Source organism: Heloderma suspectum, chromosome 3 (genome assembly GCF_057233095.1).
Source record: "Heloderma suspectum isolate Gila_16-S chromosome 3, 16-S_ref, whole genome shotgun sequence".
Taxonomy (NCBI): Eukaryota; Metazoa; Chordata; class Lepidosauria; order Squamata; family Helodermatidae; genus Heloderma; species Heloderma suspectum.
In genome coordinates, this window is record NC_139460.1 from 129510205 (window position 1) to 129528152 (window position 17948).

A 17948-nucleotide genomic window follows, 5' to 3' on the forward strand; every position below is an offset into this window, starting at 1 on the left:
AAAGACAAGTACCAGTGATGGAAGGATGCATCCGGCATAGAATTTGGTGGCTTGCCGGCAGAAGTGGCTGCTGGAAGCACATTCTATCAGTACTTTACTCTGCATTGACTTGCTATAGATATCTGGAAGTTGGACACAAGAAGTTGGATTTTATTTTTAAAACCAGAAATTACTTGGGTTCTGGATACTATAGAGATAATTTCCTTCCTTAACTCCCTTTGTGTCTAGTAAGAGCTGTAAAGGGTACTGCCTGGACTATTCTGAATGCATCGCATGGATTGTAATCAAAGTGGCGTAGACCAGCAGTCACAGTGGCTGCTTCCTAATCATGATTATATGACTGAGAATTTCCACCTTCTGTTCAAAGTGGCATTTAGTGACAGGAACTGGGCTTGTAGTTGTTGGTTTTATTACCAGTTGTGAGTCTTTTGGATTTTGTTGTTGTTGTTCAGTCTCATGGAATGGAGCACTATCAGATCTCGAGTCCCTTGCAGCCTGTGAAAATCTGCTCTGCAAGATTAGGGAACCCTCTGGAACAGCTTGGGAGGTTGTTTGGGGGAAAGAATTGACAAAAATCCCTGGCCCTTCTGTTTGTGGAAGGTGCTTTGGATCCAGCCATTGCAATTAACAAAGCTATGCTTGTCTTTGCATTTAGGTGCAGTCGCTTAGAGAAGAGCTGGTGTTGTCACAATCTGAGAAAGAGAAGCTGTCTACTTCAATGGGAGATATCATCCAGGGAGCAGAGAGCTATAAGGTAAACTACAGATGCTTTATCTTTATAAGTGCTTGGTGTACTTGAAACACTTAATCAAGGCTTCTCTACATTGCACAACACAGACTTGTATCCAATCATCTGCTTTTAAAGCTGCTATGGAATTAAATGTGGAGGCTGTGTTTACGGTGGATCATGCTGTGCCAAAAAGAAATGCTGCTGAAAGCTTTGTTGGCATACATTGTCTTCCCCTACTGTATAAGCAGGTGTTTTGATCCTCTGCCTCTTGGATTGTCATGTTTGACATTTTTTAAATTGTTTTAATCTTGAGAATTGCAGAAAACTAGCAGAAAGATCAAGTTGTTGCTTTTACTATGTTTAAGTGAGGCAGCTATAAAAAGGGCTGGGCTGGTATCCTCAACTCTTTCCTCACTGAACAAAATGGAGAAAGACAAGGAAAAGACAAGGACCAGCTTAGCCATTGAACAGTTACTGTGATGTCTATGTGTGAGTTAACTGAGCAGTCATTCTCCACATATTTTGTACCTTATATTTTACCAGCGACATTTCACTTGTTTTTAAAGCAGTACAACTTTATGTTCAAATGCAACTTTCCAAATAGTTTGTGGTTTTAAATTGTGAGTTGGTCCGAATGGAACAAATCCGCTACCCCCGCACCATTTCCCAAAATGTGCTCTGGATGGTTTGGGGACCCTGTGGAGCAGATTTGCAGCAGAGGGTGCAGGTAGCTTCAGGAGTGAGGAGTGCAATGGAACTTCCCCATTCTCAAGTAGATGTCTGCTTGTGCCATATTGGAGATGGCCAGCTGTAGACATTGGGGCTGTTCGCACAACACGCTAACCCACACTCACTGGTTGAGTGTAGGTTGTTTTGAACCGTGGGTTATCATGTTGTCTGAACGCAGCCAGGGTGGCTTGTTATTTTTCTGAACAAGCCACCTTGAGAACCCATGGTTTTTGTTGGGTTGTTCAGGTTGATTAATAAGCCACACTGCATGGTTAACAAGCCACCCTGGCTGTATTCAGGCAACATGATAACTCACCTTGTGGGAAATGTTCTGCGTTCAGCTAACCCCCAGTGCAACAAACAACCCACAGTTCAAAACAACCCACACTCAAGCAAGTGTGGGTAAGCGTGTTGTGTGAACAGCCCCGTTAATTCCATCTTCTGCAGTGCAATTTTGCTGATACTTTAAAAGCTCTAAAATGTGTGGAGTCAGATAACCAATGCAGATCTTTCAGATGGGTTGCTGGAAAACAAAATCTAGTCTTATTTCGATTGGAAGAAATAGGTCTTTTTTTCCCCTAGGTGCTTTTGTTGATATAATAAACTGAGAAGGATATGCACACAGTTGTTTCCATGTATAGCACCTTATAGACATTTATAACAAAATTTTAAAAGCATTTGTATGTGCTCCAAGAATCTTTTATTAGAGTTCGAGAAACAAGCAGAACAGCTGGATTTTGAAAAAGAGCGAGCTCGTAATTTTGATCGTCAGATTGATGACCTTACAAGACAGCTGGAGAATTCAACTCAGCAGGTACTGCTTATATAAAATATATAAAAATGGGATTTGTTCTTAATTTGGAGGAGGATAAGCAGAGGGAGAAATTAAATTGAGAAAGTGGATGGGGGGATGAGAAGTCTAAGGCTGGGAAACAAACTTTGGTGTTTGAGACTCAGACCCCGGTTTGTCCTTTGGCAGCTCACTTATCGTCTTCTGATCCAGCACTCTGTTTCCAGCAGTGGCCAGCCAAATGCTCCTGGGAAGCGTACTGCTGGGCTTGAGATCAATGACATTCCCCTGTTTGTCCCACCATCTTTTATTCAGAGGGATACACTGCCTCTCAAAATGGAGGTTCAGCTTAGCTATTATAGCTGTTGGGAGGGGCTTGAGGTGAGAGTTGAGGTGGAACAGGTAAAGTGAGTGGTTTAACAGGGTGGTCAGACTTATATCACCTATATATTTGAAGGCATCATCTGCCAGTGGTCAAAAGGATTGTAAAATAACCTGAAAGGATAAATGTGGAAAAGTTCTTGCAGAGATCTCTGTCTGAGGACATCTGCCATTCTGTTTACACAGAGGGATACAGGTTTTTACCTTCTGATTAATCAGAGTCTCATCAAAATATTGTTAGATAGTATTTAACACCTTTATGGGTAGAGCAGATTTATTTTTAAAATGTGGTGGTAGGGTAATGAGTTGTAATAAAGAGAATGTAGACAGCTGATCTCTTTTTTCCTTTTTCCTTTTTTTTGTATATCAGATGGACAACTGTGGGAGGTCCAGGGGTCATATAGTGGCCCCTCCCCTATGGCCGCGCTCGTGGGAGGGGGGAATCAGCAATTTGCTGCCAAAATACAACAGCAAACTGCACTGTAGCACTACAGGGCACTAGAAAGTTAAATTTAGTACAACATTCCCATTAGAACTATTCAGATCTGAGTGTTTATTTTTAGAACTGCACATTTGTGTAGACCAGGGCATTAGGAAATGCCCAGGTCATTAATAAATATTCTTTTAGACTGTAGAAAATGGTACCTCTTGCATGGTTGTCTGCAGTAATTTCTTCATACTATATATAATGGGGGACTAACTGTTTCTGAATCAAACTAGCTCGATCACTTCAATTTGTTTAGGATTGAACATATTTGGAGATAGAAGTATCCAGGACTAAATCCAGCAGTAAAAGCAGATTTAAAGTTTTTGAACCAGTCTGTTTCACTTTAAGCTCGATGCCCAGGGTGGGCAATCTGTAGCCGCTGGCTTAATTTCATGTAGCTGCTGGCCTAATTTCAAATGCCCCCTGCATGTGATCAGTTCCTTCCCTGACAGCCTCCTAGGTGGGGAGAAAGAGGGGGGGAGGGAAGGATTGACAGAAAGACAGAAAAGGGAATGGCAGAGAGAGGTGGGGGAAGGAGTGCCCCAGCCATTTTGCCCACTGCCAACATGCAGACCCTGAGATATTATTCCTGAGGGAATGCAGCCCTTGGCAGAAAAATGGGAGAAGTTTAGGTAATAGGTAATAGACATTTTCAAATGGTATCTGGATAGGGAATCCAATGTACAAAATGGTGTAACTGAATATTTCCCACCATAAAGTGTATTAACTTGTTCCTACTATCATTTTAGCAAGACCAGTGGCGTTCTGCTCGTGAAGACCTCTTGACTCGTATTGAGACTCTACAGACGAACACCAAGTTGTTAGAAACTCAGCTATTAGAAACCCAGAGAGCGAAAGCCAAAGTGGATAAAGAGCTCGAAGCAGAAAAACTTCTAAAAGAACAAAAGATAAAGGTAAATGGCACTGTTGTAAAAGCCGAAAATGAAACATTATTTTATAAATTAACAGCAGAGAATAAAATAACATAGTTATTTTCTAAATGACCAGCACTTAAACTACTTTGTAGGGCCATGCTACTGCTGTAAAAGAAGTTGAAGAACTGCAGGCACAACTTCAGAAAGAAAAGAAGCATCTCCAGAAAGTTTTGGAAGAGCTGGAGTTGGCCAAGAAGGTAGACTGAAGCTACATTACTTGTCCATCAACAGTTTTTGGCTTCCAGCTGCATATCATGTCATCTTTCAACTGAACGTATGGTTTTGTTTGTTGGTGTCCCAGATCAGAATCTTGCTGTCATTTGCTTGGGTAATTATATGGCATGTTAAACTGGGATAAACATCTGGCATGAATATTAGGTCTCCTGGACCAGCCAGTGCAATTGTGTTAATTTTGCCAATGTTATGTATTGAATTTTGTACAGCATGCGCAGAAGAGTACATTGATGGACATGGAAATAGCTGATTATGAGCGTTTTGTAAAAGAACTTAATCAAAAGATTACCAACAAAAGCAGCAGAATTGAAGACCTTGAGCAAGAGATTAAAATTCAGAAACAGAAACAAGGAACTCTCCAGGAAGAAATCAGTGAGCAGCATATTAACTTTCCTTTGTGTATAGCAAGAAGGCTTTATGTATATATCTCAAAGTAATAAAGAAGCTGTACAATTAAAATCTAAATACAACTCAGTAGCCATAGTTAGGTACTTTCAAGAAATTTAGTTAGATTAAGAAAATGCTATAGTGTGCACAAATCTAAAAATCTGCCTATTAGACAAAAAAACCTTTGGGAATCCTCACAGCTACAGCTGATGATAAACCATTTTTATGGTGATTACTGTGTCCCTCTAAAAAAAAAAAAAAAAAAGAATTTCCAAATTTTTATTTGGATTTGGAGTATTTCTTATCAGAAAAAAGTATTTTAAAATGAAAATGCAGACAACTGTTGTAAGTTGTTGTCATAATTTTACTTCCAGTAAAATGTTGGAGTGAAGCCACAAGAGAGAAATCTGATTACTTTTTTCTCTCCTAAACTTGCAGAAAAACTGAAATTGGAAAAAAAAAAACATTTTAAAATGTGTTTGATAAAATGTCTGCTCCTGATTTCTGAATAACACTTATCCATTACATTTATTTTATTAATTAGAATCATTTCAGAATTCTGTGCAGGGGTATCAGGAAAAGAATGCCAAGATCAAACAACTACTAGTGAAAACGAAAAAAGAGTTGGCAGACTCAAAGCAGGCAGTAAGTCTATGTGCTTCAATATTTATTCTTCCTGGTTTTCTTCTAACAAAGCAATAATGATGTGGCTGCATTTCTGTCTTCTACAGTATCTTGTTCAATTATTTAAGATAGCTCTTTTTCTGCAGGAAAATGAACTCCTGAGACTTCAGGCATCTTTAACAGGAGAGTTGGAAGCAAGTCAGCAGCAAGTGGAAGTTTATAAGGCAAGCCAATGTTTTTTGTTTAGAGTAGTGAGAAAGATGATATTTTACCTTACAGAGTGATAACTAAGGGTACATGTTAAAGCTATATCCATAATCATTTACTATCCTATTTGCCATCTCCTTGACTTAATGCATCTTTCAAGGTGGCATTCAACTCATTTGTAAAGAAGTTGCATTGAAATCAATAAAACTTCGGAAGTAGGCTGCAATTCTATATCATTTCCTGAGAGGAAGCCCCATAGAACTCAGTGGGACTTAATGTTTGAGTAGACGTGTGTCTACTCAACGCTGAAAATGTGTTTCGGATCTGTGTATCATTAATAGTCATTCCTTTACCTAATCTGTTCCCAGCTCACTGGATAAATTTAAACTCTAGACGTAACCGTGAATATGTCTTGTTCCTTCCACACCCAGAGTATGTTCCACATAGCCACATAGCCTAGAAATGTGTTTCATTATGATGTTAATTTCATGGAGGGAATAGGAGCATAAATTCCATTAAATGAGGTAACCACACACCTGTAGAGCACAACATTCTGATCACTGCAAGAATTAAGTATTAAAGTTCGGGTACCACTTAATGATCATGATCCAATCAAAGTTAAGCACTTTTAATTCCTGTTGATTTCAGTAGGAGCCATAAGCACATGCTTAACTCTCTTCCACTGAAAATCAAAGTGGACCCTAAAAGTTCTTAATTGTCCCCAATATATTTATTTACAGATAAAACCAAGCGAAATTGAACTTCCTCAGCAAACCTACAGCTCCCCTCCACACATGCCATGCCGCTGTATTTTACACTCATTTCACTCCTAGTTTGTTTTCTGCATAATTGCATCCAAATGATGTGCTGCCATGTGGAAATTGTGTCCATGTGTTATGTACACCTGGCAAAACAGATATACTTTTTCACACAGAACATGTATGCGGGGGTTTCTTTTTCACTACCCCCATAAGAAAACAATATCAGGTGGCCCTTAGTTGAATTTAACACACCGTGCCAGCTGCTCAGTTGGTTTTTTGAACTTTTACGTAGTTGCAAATGTAGTAATAGAGTACGCATCCCCTTTTGCACAACCTTATGACAGCCACTGAGTAAACAGAAGACTTCACTGTGGAAGAGGGTGATGAAAGCAAAATATAGGTATGCTTGAGCCACCACAGTTAATGCTGTTCAAGTTAATGTGAACCCCATCAACGTATTGAAATAAATACCCTTTGCAGATCCAGTTGGCTGAGCTAACTTCAGAAAAACACAAAATTCAAGAACACCTGCGGACTTCACTAGAACAACACCAGCGGGTTCTGAACACTTACCAGCAGAAACTGGCAACTCTCCAAGAAGAGTGTAGTACAGCAAAGGTATTTTCTGGAAAAATAATCCAATTCCTAACAAGTGGCTCCTCTCTGAAAATGTTGAAAAAGTCACTTACACTTGCTTAGAGTTAGGAGATGCTCCCTGACATTTCCACTTTAGGACCGTACAGAATATTTAGGTGCCTGGTGTTGTACACCTTTCAAATCTGTTCCCCACTGTATGACTGAGGAGGAATGCATATTAAAAGGAATTGAAGTTCAAAAGGCCAAATGCAGATCCATGCTGTCAGCATGGTGTGTGAGTTTCTTCTAGGAGAATTACTCAGTTCATCTGTGTCCAAGATGACAATTGTGCCAGCTGGTACCCGTCCTTTGTTTTTGCCATATATCTATGATTGGTAGACTTTCCCTGTTGTAGTTTGCCACAGCTACAGTGCATAAAAGGCTACAATGAGGAGCCAATTGATTACAAGGAAGTTACAGATGCTAAGCACTGGATTATGAAAAATGGCATTGTGTGTATTTTTGAACAGTTTGAAGACTTGATGAAATAGAATTCATACAGTTGATTAAAAGGTAGTTCTACTGAATCTAGAACAGCTGAAGTAGCAGCAGTTTTAATCATTCAACCTTGCACATGTGTGTTCTACTAGCCATAGTCCTGAGAAAACTATGTTATATTTTCAGTAGTTAGCATTTATACTTGATAAAAAACAGGTGGAGAAACATAGGTTGGATTTCCCAGAAGGATATTTTGGAGAGCGAGGGGGGAATCAAATTATGAGGCGTTTTCAGTCAGTAACATTTGTACTGTGGAAATCCCATAAGGGTCTGCGTACAGCATAAATTATTGATATTCTGCTCATTGGACAGAGCTTTTGTATGCTCTGCAACAGGCTCAAAACAATTTAATGTAAAACTGTCCATCTTGTCTGCATTTACAAATCAGAATGACTCATAATGTAATGTAATTATAACTAGGCATTTGGTTGATGCGACTGCATGAGGGACTGTTGTGATGGCTGGATGTGTCATGGCAAAATGATAGCTTGTGAAGTTTCTGCCCTTAGCTTGCATTGCAATTGTTATATGTAGTAGTTGGTTATGCTTTGATTGCAAAATAACATCATACTTGAATGTGTATCTGGAGTCATGAATAATGTCGATGCTATATTTGAAACAGAAGTGGTTTTACTGGCATTCTGAGAAAGTTGAGCATATATTGATTATTTTGTAATGGCTTATCCTATGACGCTCAAGGGAGGAAGGTAATCTTGCTCAGTCTTTAAAAGTGTATTGGTGGTTGTGTATATGTGCTCCTTATGCAAATACCACCTACCCCCATATATCATTGCAGGCAGAACATGCTGCTGTAACCTCTGAATTTGAAAGCTACAAAGTCCGTGTTCATAACGTTTTAAAACAGAAGAATAAATCCTCTCAATCTGAAACTGATGTGACCAAACAAGAAAGGTAAACATTGCAGAGTTGGTTGACATTAGTGAAAGCTGGTATGAATTGAATTTCCATTTGCAGGACCAAAGTTTCTGAGTTCAATGATTGCCTGAAGATCCTTGCAAAGTCAAGGTAAGGCTTATTTAGGTCATGTGCAAAGTAGAGAGTACCATTTTTATACCACATTTCATATTGGCCTGCTTTAGGTATAACAAACACTATCTTCTCTCCCCTCCTCCAGCACAACTGTGAGGAGATCAAAAGCTTTTGTTTCTATTTTCAATTAACCTTAGTTTAGCATTATATCTGAACCCTAAGCTGTGGTTAGTCTTAACTATGATTTAGGGTAGGTGTGCATAACCTTTTCGGCCACAAAAGCCGCACATGATGCCGGGTCAGGTGCCACACGTGTGTGCGCACACATGCACGTACACGTTCCGCCCCCTATCCCAGTGATCCTGCTACAGATTGCTCTTTTCTTGCAACAGCCAGACAAAATGACAAACATCCTTGTGCTTTTCACAGGGTTCCACATGTTCCTAAGCACAAAAGTTTGACTTGGTTTGGACCTGTATGCTAAAAGTCAGATCAATTAATCACTGCTGTTATCATTACATTCTATAATGCCGTTGTGTACTTGTACCATTCAAACCATGTAAATGCCATGACAAATTCCAATGAAATACATTGGGATTTGTTTTTGTGGTCTACTAATGGTACATTTAATGGTTCAGAAGCAGACCTTAGTCTGCAAATATTGTTTGTTTTTTTCTTTCCTTTAGAGAACACATGGAAAAGGTAATAGACCAACTGAAGATCAAATTGCAAGACACTCAACGTAACTTACAAATTAATGTTACTGAGCTTCAGGCACTGCAGTCTGAACATGACACACTGCTGGAAAGGCACAATAAAATTCTTCAGGAGACTGTGGCAAAGGAAGCAGAGCTCCGAGAAAAGTACGTTTCTACCCTGTGTAAATTATACTGTTATGCTTGTGATTAGCATTTCATATCTGAATTTTGCGCCTGAATGAATTGTTTAGTCTTCAGAAGTAAATGCCACCACATCTTGGGTGTTCCTCTTGTGGGAAGCTCTTTCAATAAATTCTTGCAGTTCCCCACCCACCCACCCCCAGTTGAAAAGTTGTTGACAGTAGTGATTTTAGATGTTCCTGCCTCAGAGTCTCTTGCTTTCTCTAAGTATTGAAACCCTTGCTTTCTAACGTGGGAACTCGGGGGCAAATGCGATATCTTCCAGACTCTGCACAATACAATCTGAAAACCTGGTGATGAAGTCAGAGCATGCACAGACTGTGAGTCAGCTGACAGCCCAAAATGAAGCTCTTCGGAACAGTTTCCGTGATCAAGTCCGGCATCTGCAAGAAGAGCACAGGAAGACTGTGGAGACATTGCAACAGCAGCTGTCCAAAGTAGAATCCCAGCTCTTTCAGGTCAAAAGTGAGCCAAGCACAAAAAGTAAGTTTCTGTCCATTGTCCACTGAAGAAATAATGTTCAGCTGAGACTACCTGGCAAACGTTTTCACTTGTCTAAACTCTAGCTAAGACTTTCTCTCCCCAAAACATACATCTCTGAGATTTTCACTTCCTTTAAGGTGAATTGTCACTTCTATCACCAAACTGGGGGATATTTTATTCTATTACGTTCTGTGGTTGGGCTAGTCCTTTTGTTAGGCAGTGTGAGGCAGCCTGCGTCAGGTGTCAGAATTGGGGAAACTGTTGAAGAGCAACTGTGAATTATTTATTATTATATTTGTATCAAAATAGGTGGTGTTTGGGTTTTCTGCCAGCCTGTCATGGGGCAGCTCTGTTGGGCAATTGCATATGTTTGGGTACTTTTTTCTTATAGAATTCAATAACATTCTCATCAACTTAATGATGAGAATTAAAATTTGATGAGAATTAATTTGATGAGAATTAATTCTCATCAAATAGCGATTTTATTTTAATCAGCGTTCTTTTCTAATGGCTTGTTTTTCAGGTCCAGCTCCTTCCAGCCTACCAACAAAGAACTTGCGAGAACGGAGGGGCACTGACCTTCCTCTTCTTGATGTGCACACAGTAGCTAGAGAGGAGGGTGAAGGAATGGAAACCACTGACACAGAGTCTGTATCTTCTGCCAGCACCTATGTGCCATCATTGGAACAGCTTCTTAATACCCCAGAAACAAAATTGGGTAAGGAAAGCTTCTCAGATGGCTATGCAGCAGTGTATTGGGATTTAAAGTTTGGTTTTGGCATAATACACAATTGATATTACTTGGTAGTTTTTCAGGTCATGGGGAGACTTATTTTTGTTGTCTTGTGCATACCTCCCATACTTGCTTCATATTCCCTTCCCGAAATGATTTCTTAGTTTTTGTGTGTTTGTAATATTTATATCCCTCCTACTAACTGACCCTCTCAAATTGGCTTACAATACACTTAAAATCTAACAAAATAGATGAGATATTAGGAAAGATGTATACCAGCTTTCCCCAGACCTTAGATAGTCCAGCTGCGACGCTGCTTCTGAATCTTTGGGTCACAGAAGGTCTCAGAGGAGAATGACCGTAGCGTGGAAATGGCTGTCAGAACAGCCAGATGTTAGTTCCACTGTTGCTGCTATCTCTCATATCTGCCATCAGAGCCAGAAGCTGCAAGAGACACTGTGGGAACAAAGATGTTAAGAAGCCTCCCCCCAGTCCACAGATGTTCCAACTCAAGTTGAAGCAGCTGTCTCCTTCATAGATCTCTGCTGCTTTTAAGCCACGAGCATACTATCTTTTTGCATCTGAAAAGTTAGGTGTGGGTTTTTTCCACATAATTGTGATTCAGCCATATTTTTCTCTTTCTGCAATTCCATCTAGTGACTAATTTTGACTAATGAGTAATTCGGTAAGCTTTAATACTCAGAGAGATTGGCTAGCATGCTAAAGAATAATGGACTAAGGGCACAATCCTAAGGCCACTGGTCAGCAGATGGACGGCCATAGGATGGGTTGGTTCCCTGAGAACCAATCTCCATCCCCTCCCACACTGCCTCGTAGGCAGCACAGATTGGCCCCGCGCTCTGCGCTCGTAAGAGCAGCACGGAGCAGCGAAAACGGGGCATTCCTGGAGGCGGGGCGGGGAGGGCAGAAGTGCCTTCCCGATGCTTTCTATGTGTCATCTGGCCTCCTCCCTCCTGCCCCCACTCCAACTTCCTGCAGCTAGACAGCCGAAATCGGCTGTCTAGCTGCAAATGCAGGGCGGCTAAAGCACGGAGGAGAAGATCCTCTCTGCGCTGCTCCTGGCCTGCGTTGGATCAATGGTCGCTCCCGAGTTCGGACGTGGCTGCCTATTCTGATAGGATTGCACCCTAAGAGGATATTAAAGTGCTGTGGTTTATTGTTTGTTTTGATCCTGGAATGGTCCTGAAGAGGCATTCTTTACAAGGGCACGGGAATGAAAGCGTTGTCTTTAATTTGGAAATTCTGGTAGAGGTAGGAAAGATGTATATATAACTTTGGAGAGAAACCATAAGAAACAGCATTTCAATTTTTTTTAAAAGTGGAAAGCAAATTTGAAATCCCTTTTTTGATGACAATTTTAGAACCTCCACAATGGGAAGCAGAGCTCACAAAAGAAGAGCTGGTCCAGAAGTTAAATACCACGTCAAAGAGTGCTGATCACTTAAATGGATTGCTTCGTGAATCAGAAGCAACCAATGTAATCCTAATGGAACAAATAAAGGTTAGTAGGCACATGCTTACCAAACTCCCAATTATATTTATGGTGCATGCATACATTTCAGATCTTGTGTACCAAGTCTAAAAATCCTTGTGCCGTTATCTTGTGAACTTAATGCCATTCTTGTTCACAAAGTTCATTAGCTTCTGCCCATCAGCTGAAACAAATACTGTCATGTCTTTCATGTGACTGCTGATAAGTTCTCACAGGAGATGGGGTCTCATGAACAGCTGTCGGCACTTCCCTGGGAATAAGGGTCAAGCAAAGCCAGGACGTATAAATAAATGTAGGCAAACAGAATGCACAAAGGTCAGAAGATCAGCTAAGACAATGGGGAGGGGTCTCCCAAAGCCTAAGATGTAGGAAAATCAGGAACTGGCAGCAGATTAGAATGTTGACAGTTAGCATAACAGCTAATAACATCAAGGCTTGAAGCCACCGTCATTGGAAAAAGCATTTTAGTCCATTACTTGATGCAGAGCCCAAAAGGTAAGTAGACAGAGTTGGAAGCATAGTTCTGATCACTGCACCGTAAAAAAAGGACATCGTAGCTTTGGAGGAAGGGCAACTAAAATGATCAAGCGACTGGAGCAACACCCCTATGAGGAAAGGTTACAACAGCTGGGATTGTTTAGCTTAGAGAAAAGGCAAGTACTGGAAGACATGATAGAGGTGTACAAAATTTGCATGGTGTGGAGAAAGTGGATAGGGAGACATTTTCTCCCTCTTTCATAATGCTAGGCCCCAGGTCATCCCATGATGCTGAATGGTGGGAGACTGAGGACAGATACAAGGAAATACTTCTTCTCGCAGCACGTAGTTAAACTCTGGAATTCACTTCCAGAAGATGTAATGATGGCCACCATTTTGGATAGCTATAAAAGGGGATTAGTCATATTCATGGAGGATAAGGCTATGAAGGGCTACTAGTCCTGGTGGCTATGTGCTCCCTCCAGTATCAGAGGCAGTATGACTATGTACACCAGTTGCTGGGGAACTTGAGTGAGAGGGTGCTGTTGCGCTTATGTCCTGCTTGTGGGTTTCCTGTGGGCAGCTGCTTGGCCACTGAACTAGATGGGCCCATGATCTGATCCAGCTCTTCTTATGTTCTTATGAAGTGGGGCTTGTAAGCAGAACTTAGGAGCCATGGAGATTACTATTGGCCTAGCTGAGGGCATGAAGCATGGAAGCCTGAAGAGAAGATGGGCACTCCAGGCCCCTAGTACCTCAAAAGGAGGCTGTGTTCCATCCATTGACAGATGCTTGGGTCCTGCCCAGCCCCTTTAAACCACCTGAAGCCAGAGGGGAAACTGCTCATGCAGTAGCTTTCTGACTTCCTATGAGAGTTCCCACTATTTACTTACTTACTTACTTACTTACTTACTTACTTACTCACACACACACACACACACACACACAGAGAGAGAGAGAGAGAGAGAGTCTATTGATAGTGATTGAGTCTACTTTCAACAGTAGGAGAAGCTGCAACAACCAATTTATTGGAGGCTCTCTGGTGATTTTTTTCCTTGCTGGTTTTAGCTCCCTTAAGAGCCAGTTCATACAGTTACATTCCTCCATGTGGTCTCTCACACGTGTGCATTACCACATGGAGAAAGACTAGTCTGAAGTTGGCTGTACTCACAGTGAGCTGGCAGCCCTCTCCATGATTGGAGCCGCTAGGAAAAAATGCAAGGGTTGTTCGCGCACTGTTTGCACTGCCCAGTTCATCCTTACCTTTCTTCGTGCGCTGGGCTTACCCCTGTCTGTGATAGCATGACAGGATTCAGTCACATGAACTAATTCTATCAGTCTATTCTGCTATGTTTGCTGGGATCTTTGACCAGTACAGAACTCTGCATGCTATTTCCTCATGCCATTTGTGTTAATGTTGTTTACCTGTGCTTTGTCTAACTTCTTCACATCCACCTTTAGGGTCTTAAGAAATGTCTGTCTTTGTTTTCCATCTCCAGCTTCTTAAAAATGAAATTAGGCGATTAGAAAGGAACCAGGAACGAGAGAAATCTGTTGCTAATCTGGAATATTTGAAGAATGTTCTGTTACAATTTATATTTCTAAAATCTGGCAGTGAAAGAGAGAGGCTTCTTCCAGTAATAGATACCATGTTGCAGCTGAGTCCAGAAGAAAAAGGAAAGCTTGTTGCGATTGCTCAAGGTACAGGAAACTATTTTGCTACTGGCATTATCAGAGAAAGGAAGGTGAAGCGGCTGCTGTTTGTGGCGAGCTTGAAGCAAGATAGGTAGTGAGAAGAAATGTGCTTGTCTTAACCTATAAGGGCACTCGTGCCATCACAACTATTGAAAAAAAAAGACTACTGGACAAAATCTCTTCTATAAATGTTCAATCAAAATTCCTACAACCAAGAAACAAGTTGTGACTGTTCACGTTAAAATCTAAAACAGAGATGGGGAATGTGTTGTCCTCCAGAAATTGCTGGCCCGCAACTCCCATTAGCCCTTCCCATTGGCTATGCTGGCCAGGATCTAAAACTGTAGATGATATGACCCATTTTAGTTTCCCAAAGCAAGGATTATTGGTGGGATATTTTAAAGGGTTGATGTTTAATGAGATATTGAGCATGACTTTAGATCTGAAAATCATTCAGTCTTTGTAGATCCTGCAAGGAAGTGCCTGTAGTAAGTGCTTGCCATTTCTTGATTAACCATGCCTTTCATGGGGGGTAGCTTTGATTCAAGTCAGATTAGACATCCACATTTTGAGGCAAGGTGAATGCACTGGTCAGTTTGAACCATGCTTTCAGCCCTGTGATTAAACCCTCTGGGTGTGTACTTAAAGGATGTATGTCTTCTTGTTTTTTGTAAGGTGAGGAAGAGAGCACATCACAGCCCTCTGGGTGGGCATCATACTTACACAGCTGGTCAGGACTCCGATAAGACTATGCAAGCTCTCTGTGCAAACATTCTGAATCTGCAGTTGCACTGACGGGAATCTCAACACTGAAGAATGAACCATATACATGTGTGGCAAGGGTGACTCTTGTTTTTCTGTTGGTTATTTTAATTAATCATCTCATTTTGACTAAAACTTGTAGAAGACTTGGGAAATAGTGTATTCTCTCCCCTATTCATTGATTTTCTACAGGTGTTGAAGCTCTAATGCATCCATTGAGCTTCCCTACCTGCAAAATCCGTCGCCCTCATTCATTGGAGGAGCAGTTTCGCATACACATCTTTTGTCTGTCTCTGGAGCTGCCTCTTCCGCTGAAATTAATCTGTAAGCTTGTACATGGAGAAATTCCATATGTACATTGGAACTCTGGATTGGATGTCTGACTTCAGCAAACATCCTCATTTTTATTTGTCTGAGAAATGTACTATGCATGTTGGTGATCAGTGGTAAGACTAATGTCAAGTTGGCAAATATGACCACAGACTTCCTAAATTTGTTGTTCAAAATATTGTCTCCTTAATGCCCAGCAACATCAGATAGATATGATTTACTTAAAAATTGTTTATTCTTCTCAATGGTACTGCAACGCAAAAATAAAATCTTTGGCTGTCTGCCCTATATTCAATTTATTCAACCCTAGGAATTTTGCCAGACGTATTTAGTGATTCCTAAAGCTAATAAGTAATATCTAGTATTTAGGACGTTGCTGTGTCAGATCCTTTGGAACCATTAGCTAATTAGGACCTGAAAACAAGCTGCTTTAAGAACTGAGATTTCAAATCCAAAAAAAGCTTCATTAAAACAAAGACTAGAAGCTGCATTGCACTCAGTCTAAACACTCGTTGACATCACTGATTATGCTAGTGATAATTCTGAAAGACAAAGTGGAGGGCATCCTAAAATAGGCTAGAGTTTGCTGCAGGTTGTGAATCCTATACTTGTTTATGGTCATCAAGAATGAGTGCTTTCTAGAGACAAGCAGGTAAATATAGCTTCCAGCTATACGTTTTTTTTAAGAAAGGATGCCATTTTGCCACATCCATAGCAGTCTTTGTGATACTTGTTCTTGATCTGTGAGCCCTGCTTAAGTGTTAAATCTCTTCTTTATGCACAAAGGAGACACAGAAGTATACATAGGGTTGGATTCCGTTTTAGACATACTTTGAGTAGACCCATTGAAATGAATGTCATGAGTAACTTAAATGCCATTTATTTCAGTGGGTCTACTCTATGTCTGACTAAGACTGGATCCAATCCATTGTTTTTGCAGTACTTTTTCCCCCCGCCACAGCGTTTAACACAAATAGATGAGGTGGACTGAGAAACAATCCCCTTGATATACTAGAGGTTTGGAGAAGGTCACTGCTAATGCCCTTGTGGCAGAACCTCATCGGTCTGACAGTTACTGAAGCCGAAACTGTTTCTTGGCTGTTTCTGATATTGGTGGGAGGGGTGATCCTGTGCATATGCACTATCACTTACCAACTCATTGCAATTTCAGTGAAAAGTGACTATGTAGGGTATTTGGCCAGTCCTGTATCTAAAAATAAGTGCAAATGTTATTTGAGAGAAGCAATATTCACTCAGAGAAGGCAAGTGAATGGCAGAACTATTTTAGAGGCCACCTAGGCATCTTCCAGGCAAATCAAGGAGTTCTGTAATCCATGACTTCAACATGTATTTTCAGACATAAGAGTAGAATAGAAGAATGCACCAACTCCTTAAAGTATAGCATGAAAACATAGCCCTCAGCTATTCTACATAATTTAATCTATTCCTACTACTTGCTACAATGACTTAGCATTTTCTGCAGTTCAGAAAGCAATTGGAAGGTGACTTCAACTTAGGCACATGAAATGTTTAAAGTGCTTCTCAGTAAAAAGAGGTGCATTTTCATTTGAAATATCAGATTAGAAGTATCTTTGCTGTCAGCTTCAATAGCATTGGCAGATGCGGATATGTAATCTATTTCAACATCTGTGTTGTGACTGTTCAGATTCTTACCGTGATTTTCATATCTGCAGTCCGTTCTCAGAGCATAGCCATGCCTTAAATCCTACTTAAGTTTAGCGCTATGAGATGTTAATTTGTCTCACTGCAAGCAGTGAAATTGGTATGTCTTTTTTTTTTTAAGCCGACAAGGATAGAGTGAAGAGTTGGATATCTTGATTTATTGCCATATCATGTACTTTTTACCTGTTTAAACTGAGCAGGAAATGACTTTGCACTTTCTTTAATAGTTCATTATTATCAGAATTAGCATACCCGAATACTTGCTACAGACTGAAAATTATTTTCCTATCTGCACAGTGTTATTAACAGCTGTGACAAAAAGAAGCATTTTGTCTTTTAGTCATTTCAAATCCTCTTATTGGGAAGGGTCCAGAGATGCCCATGTGCTTGCACTATTGACGTTGCACTAGTGGAAACCAACATTAGTAGCATTTGTTAGTGCGACAGGTTTCCCTGTCGCAAGTGCTTTTGATGTGCAAGCGTCGGTTTCTGTTAATGCAGTTTCAATATTGGTAGCACACAGGCACCATTGGATCCTTCCGTTTATTGTTTCAAACTGTGAATAAATTATGCTTATAGTTTTTGTTATTTTCAGATTTCAATTGTATATTCAGCATATTAAAATACTATACTTGTGAATGTAACATATTGTTTGCATGCTCTAAACATACCTTTTACTACAGAGAAAGGTTGGAGATGCAGATTAAAATAAGTACAAAACCTGGCTTTTTGTAAATGTACGTATGTTACATTGCTGCTTTTAGAACCCTTATACTTGAAGCCACTTCAAAAGAGGCAAGATTAGAATCAAGGGTACTATCCTGTGGTTGCTGGGATATTGTGGACCTCCCTCTCTGTGGCAGAGGTCCATTCCTGGAGGCCTCCTCAGCACATTGGAAACCTCTGCTGCCATTCATCCTCTGCTGTTGGTGCTCCGACAGGGGGAAGGGGCATGTCCAAGCAGATCGAGGAAGGGCTTTGGAT

At 40.5% G+C, this 17948-nt stretch overlaps 1 protein-coding gene across 1 annotated transcript in view; it reads left to right on the forward strand.

The window, feature by feature from the left end:
• Nucleotides 1-17688, forward strand: part of GCC2 (GRIP and coiled-coil domain containing 2) — a 31163-nt gene extending 13475 nt beyond the window's left edge. The window contains exons 9-23 of the mRNA XM_084844495.1: nt 656-754; nt 2154-2273; nt 3867-4031; nt 4145-4249; nt 4496-4658; nt 5218-5318; nt 5444-5521; nt 6746-6883; nt 8196-8311; nt 9076-9252; nt 9554-9771; nt 10295-10489; nt 11887-12026; nt 13994-14195; nt 14865-17688. Of these exons, the coding sequence (XP_084700621.1) occupies nt 656-754; nt 2154-2273; nt 3867-4031; nt 4145-4249; nt 4496-4658; nt 5218-5318; nt 5444-5521; nt 6746-6883; nt 8196-8311; nt 9076-9252; nt 9554-9771; nt 10295-10489; nt 11887-12026; nt 13994-14195; nt 14865-14935 (2088 nt within the window). The 3' untranslated portion in view covers nt 14936-17688. The remainder of the gene's footprint in view (nt 1-655; nt 755-2153; nt 2274-3866; nt 4032-4144; nt 4250-4495; nt 4659-5217; nt 5319-5443; nt 5522-6745; nt 6884-8195; nt 8312-9075; nt 9253-9553; nt 9772-10294; nt 10490-11886; nt 12027-13993; nt 14196-14864) is intronic.
• The last annotated feature ends 260 nt before the right edge of the window (nt 17689-17948 follow it).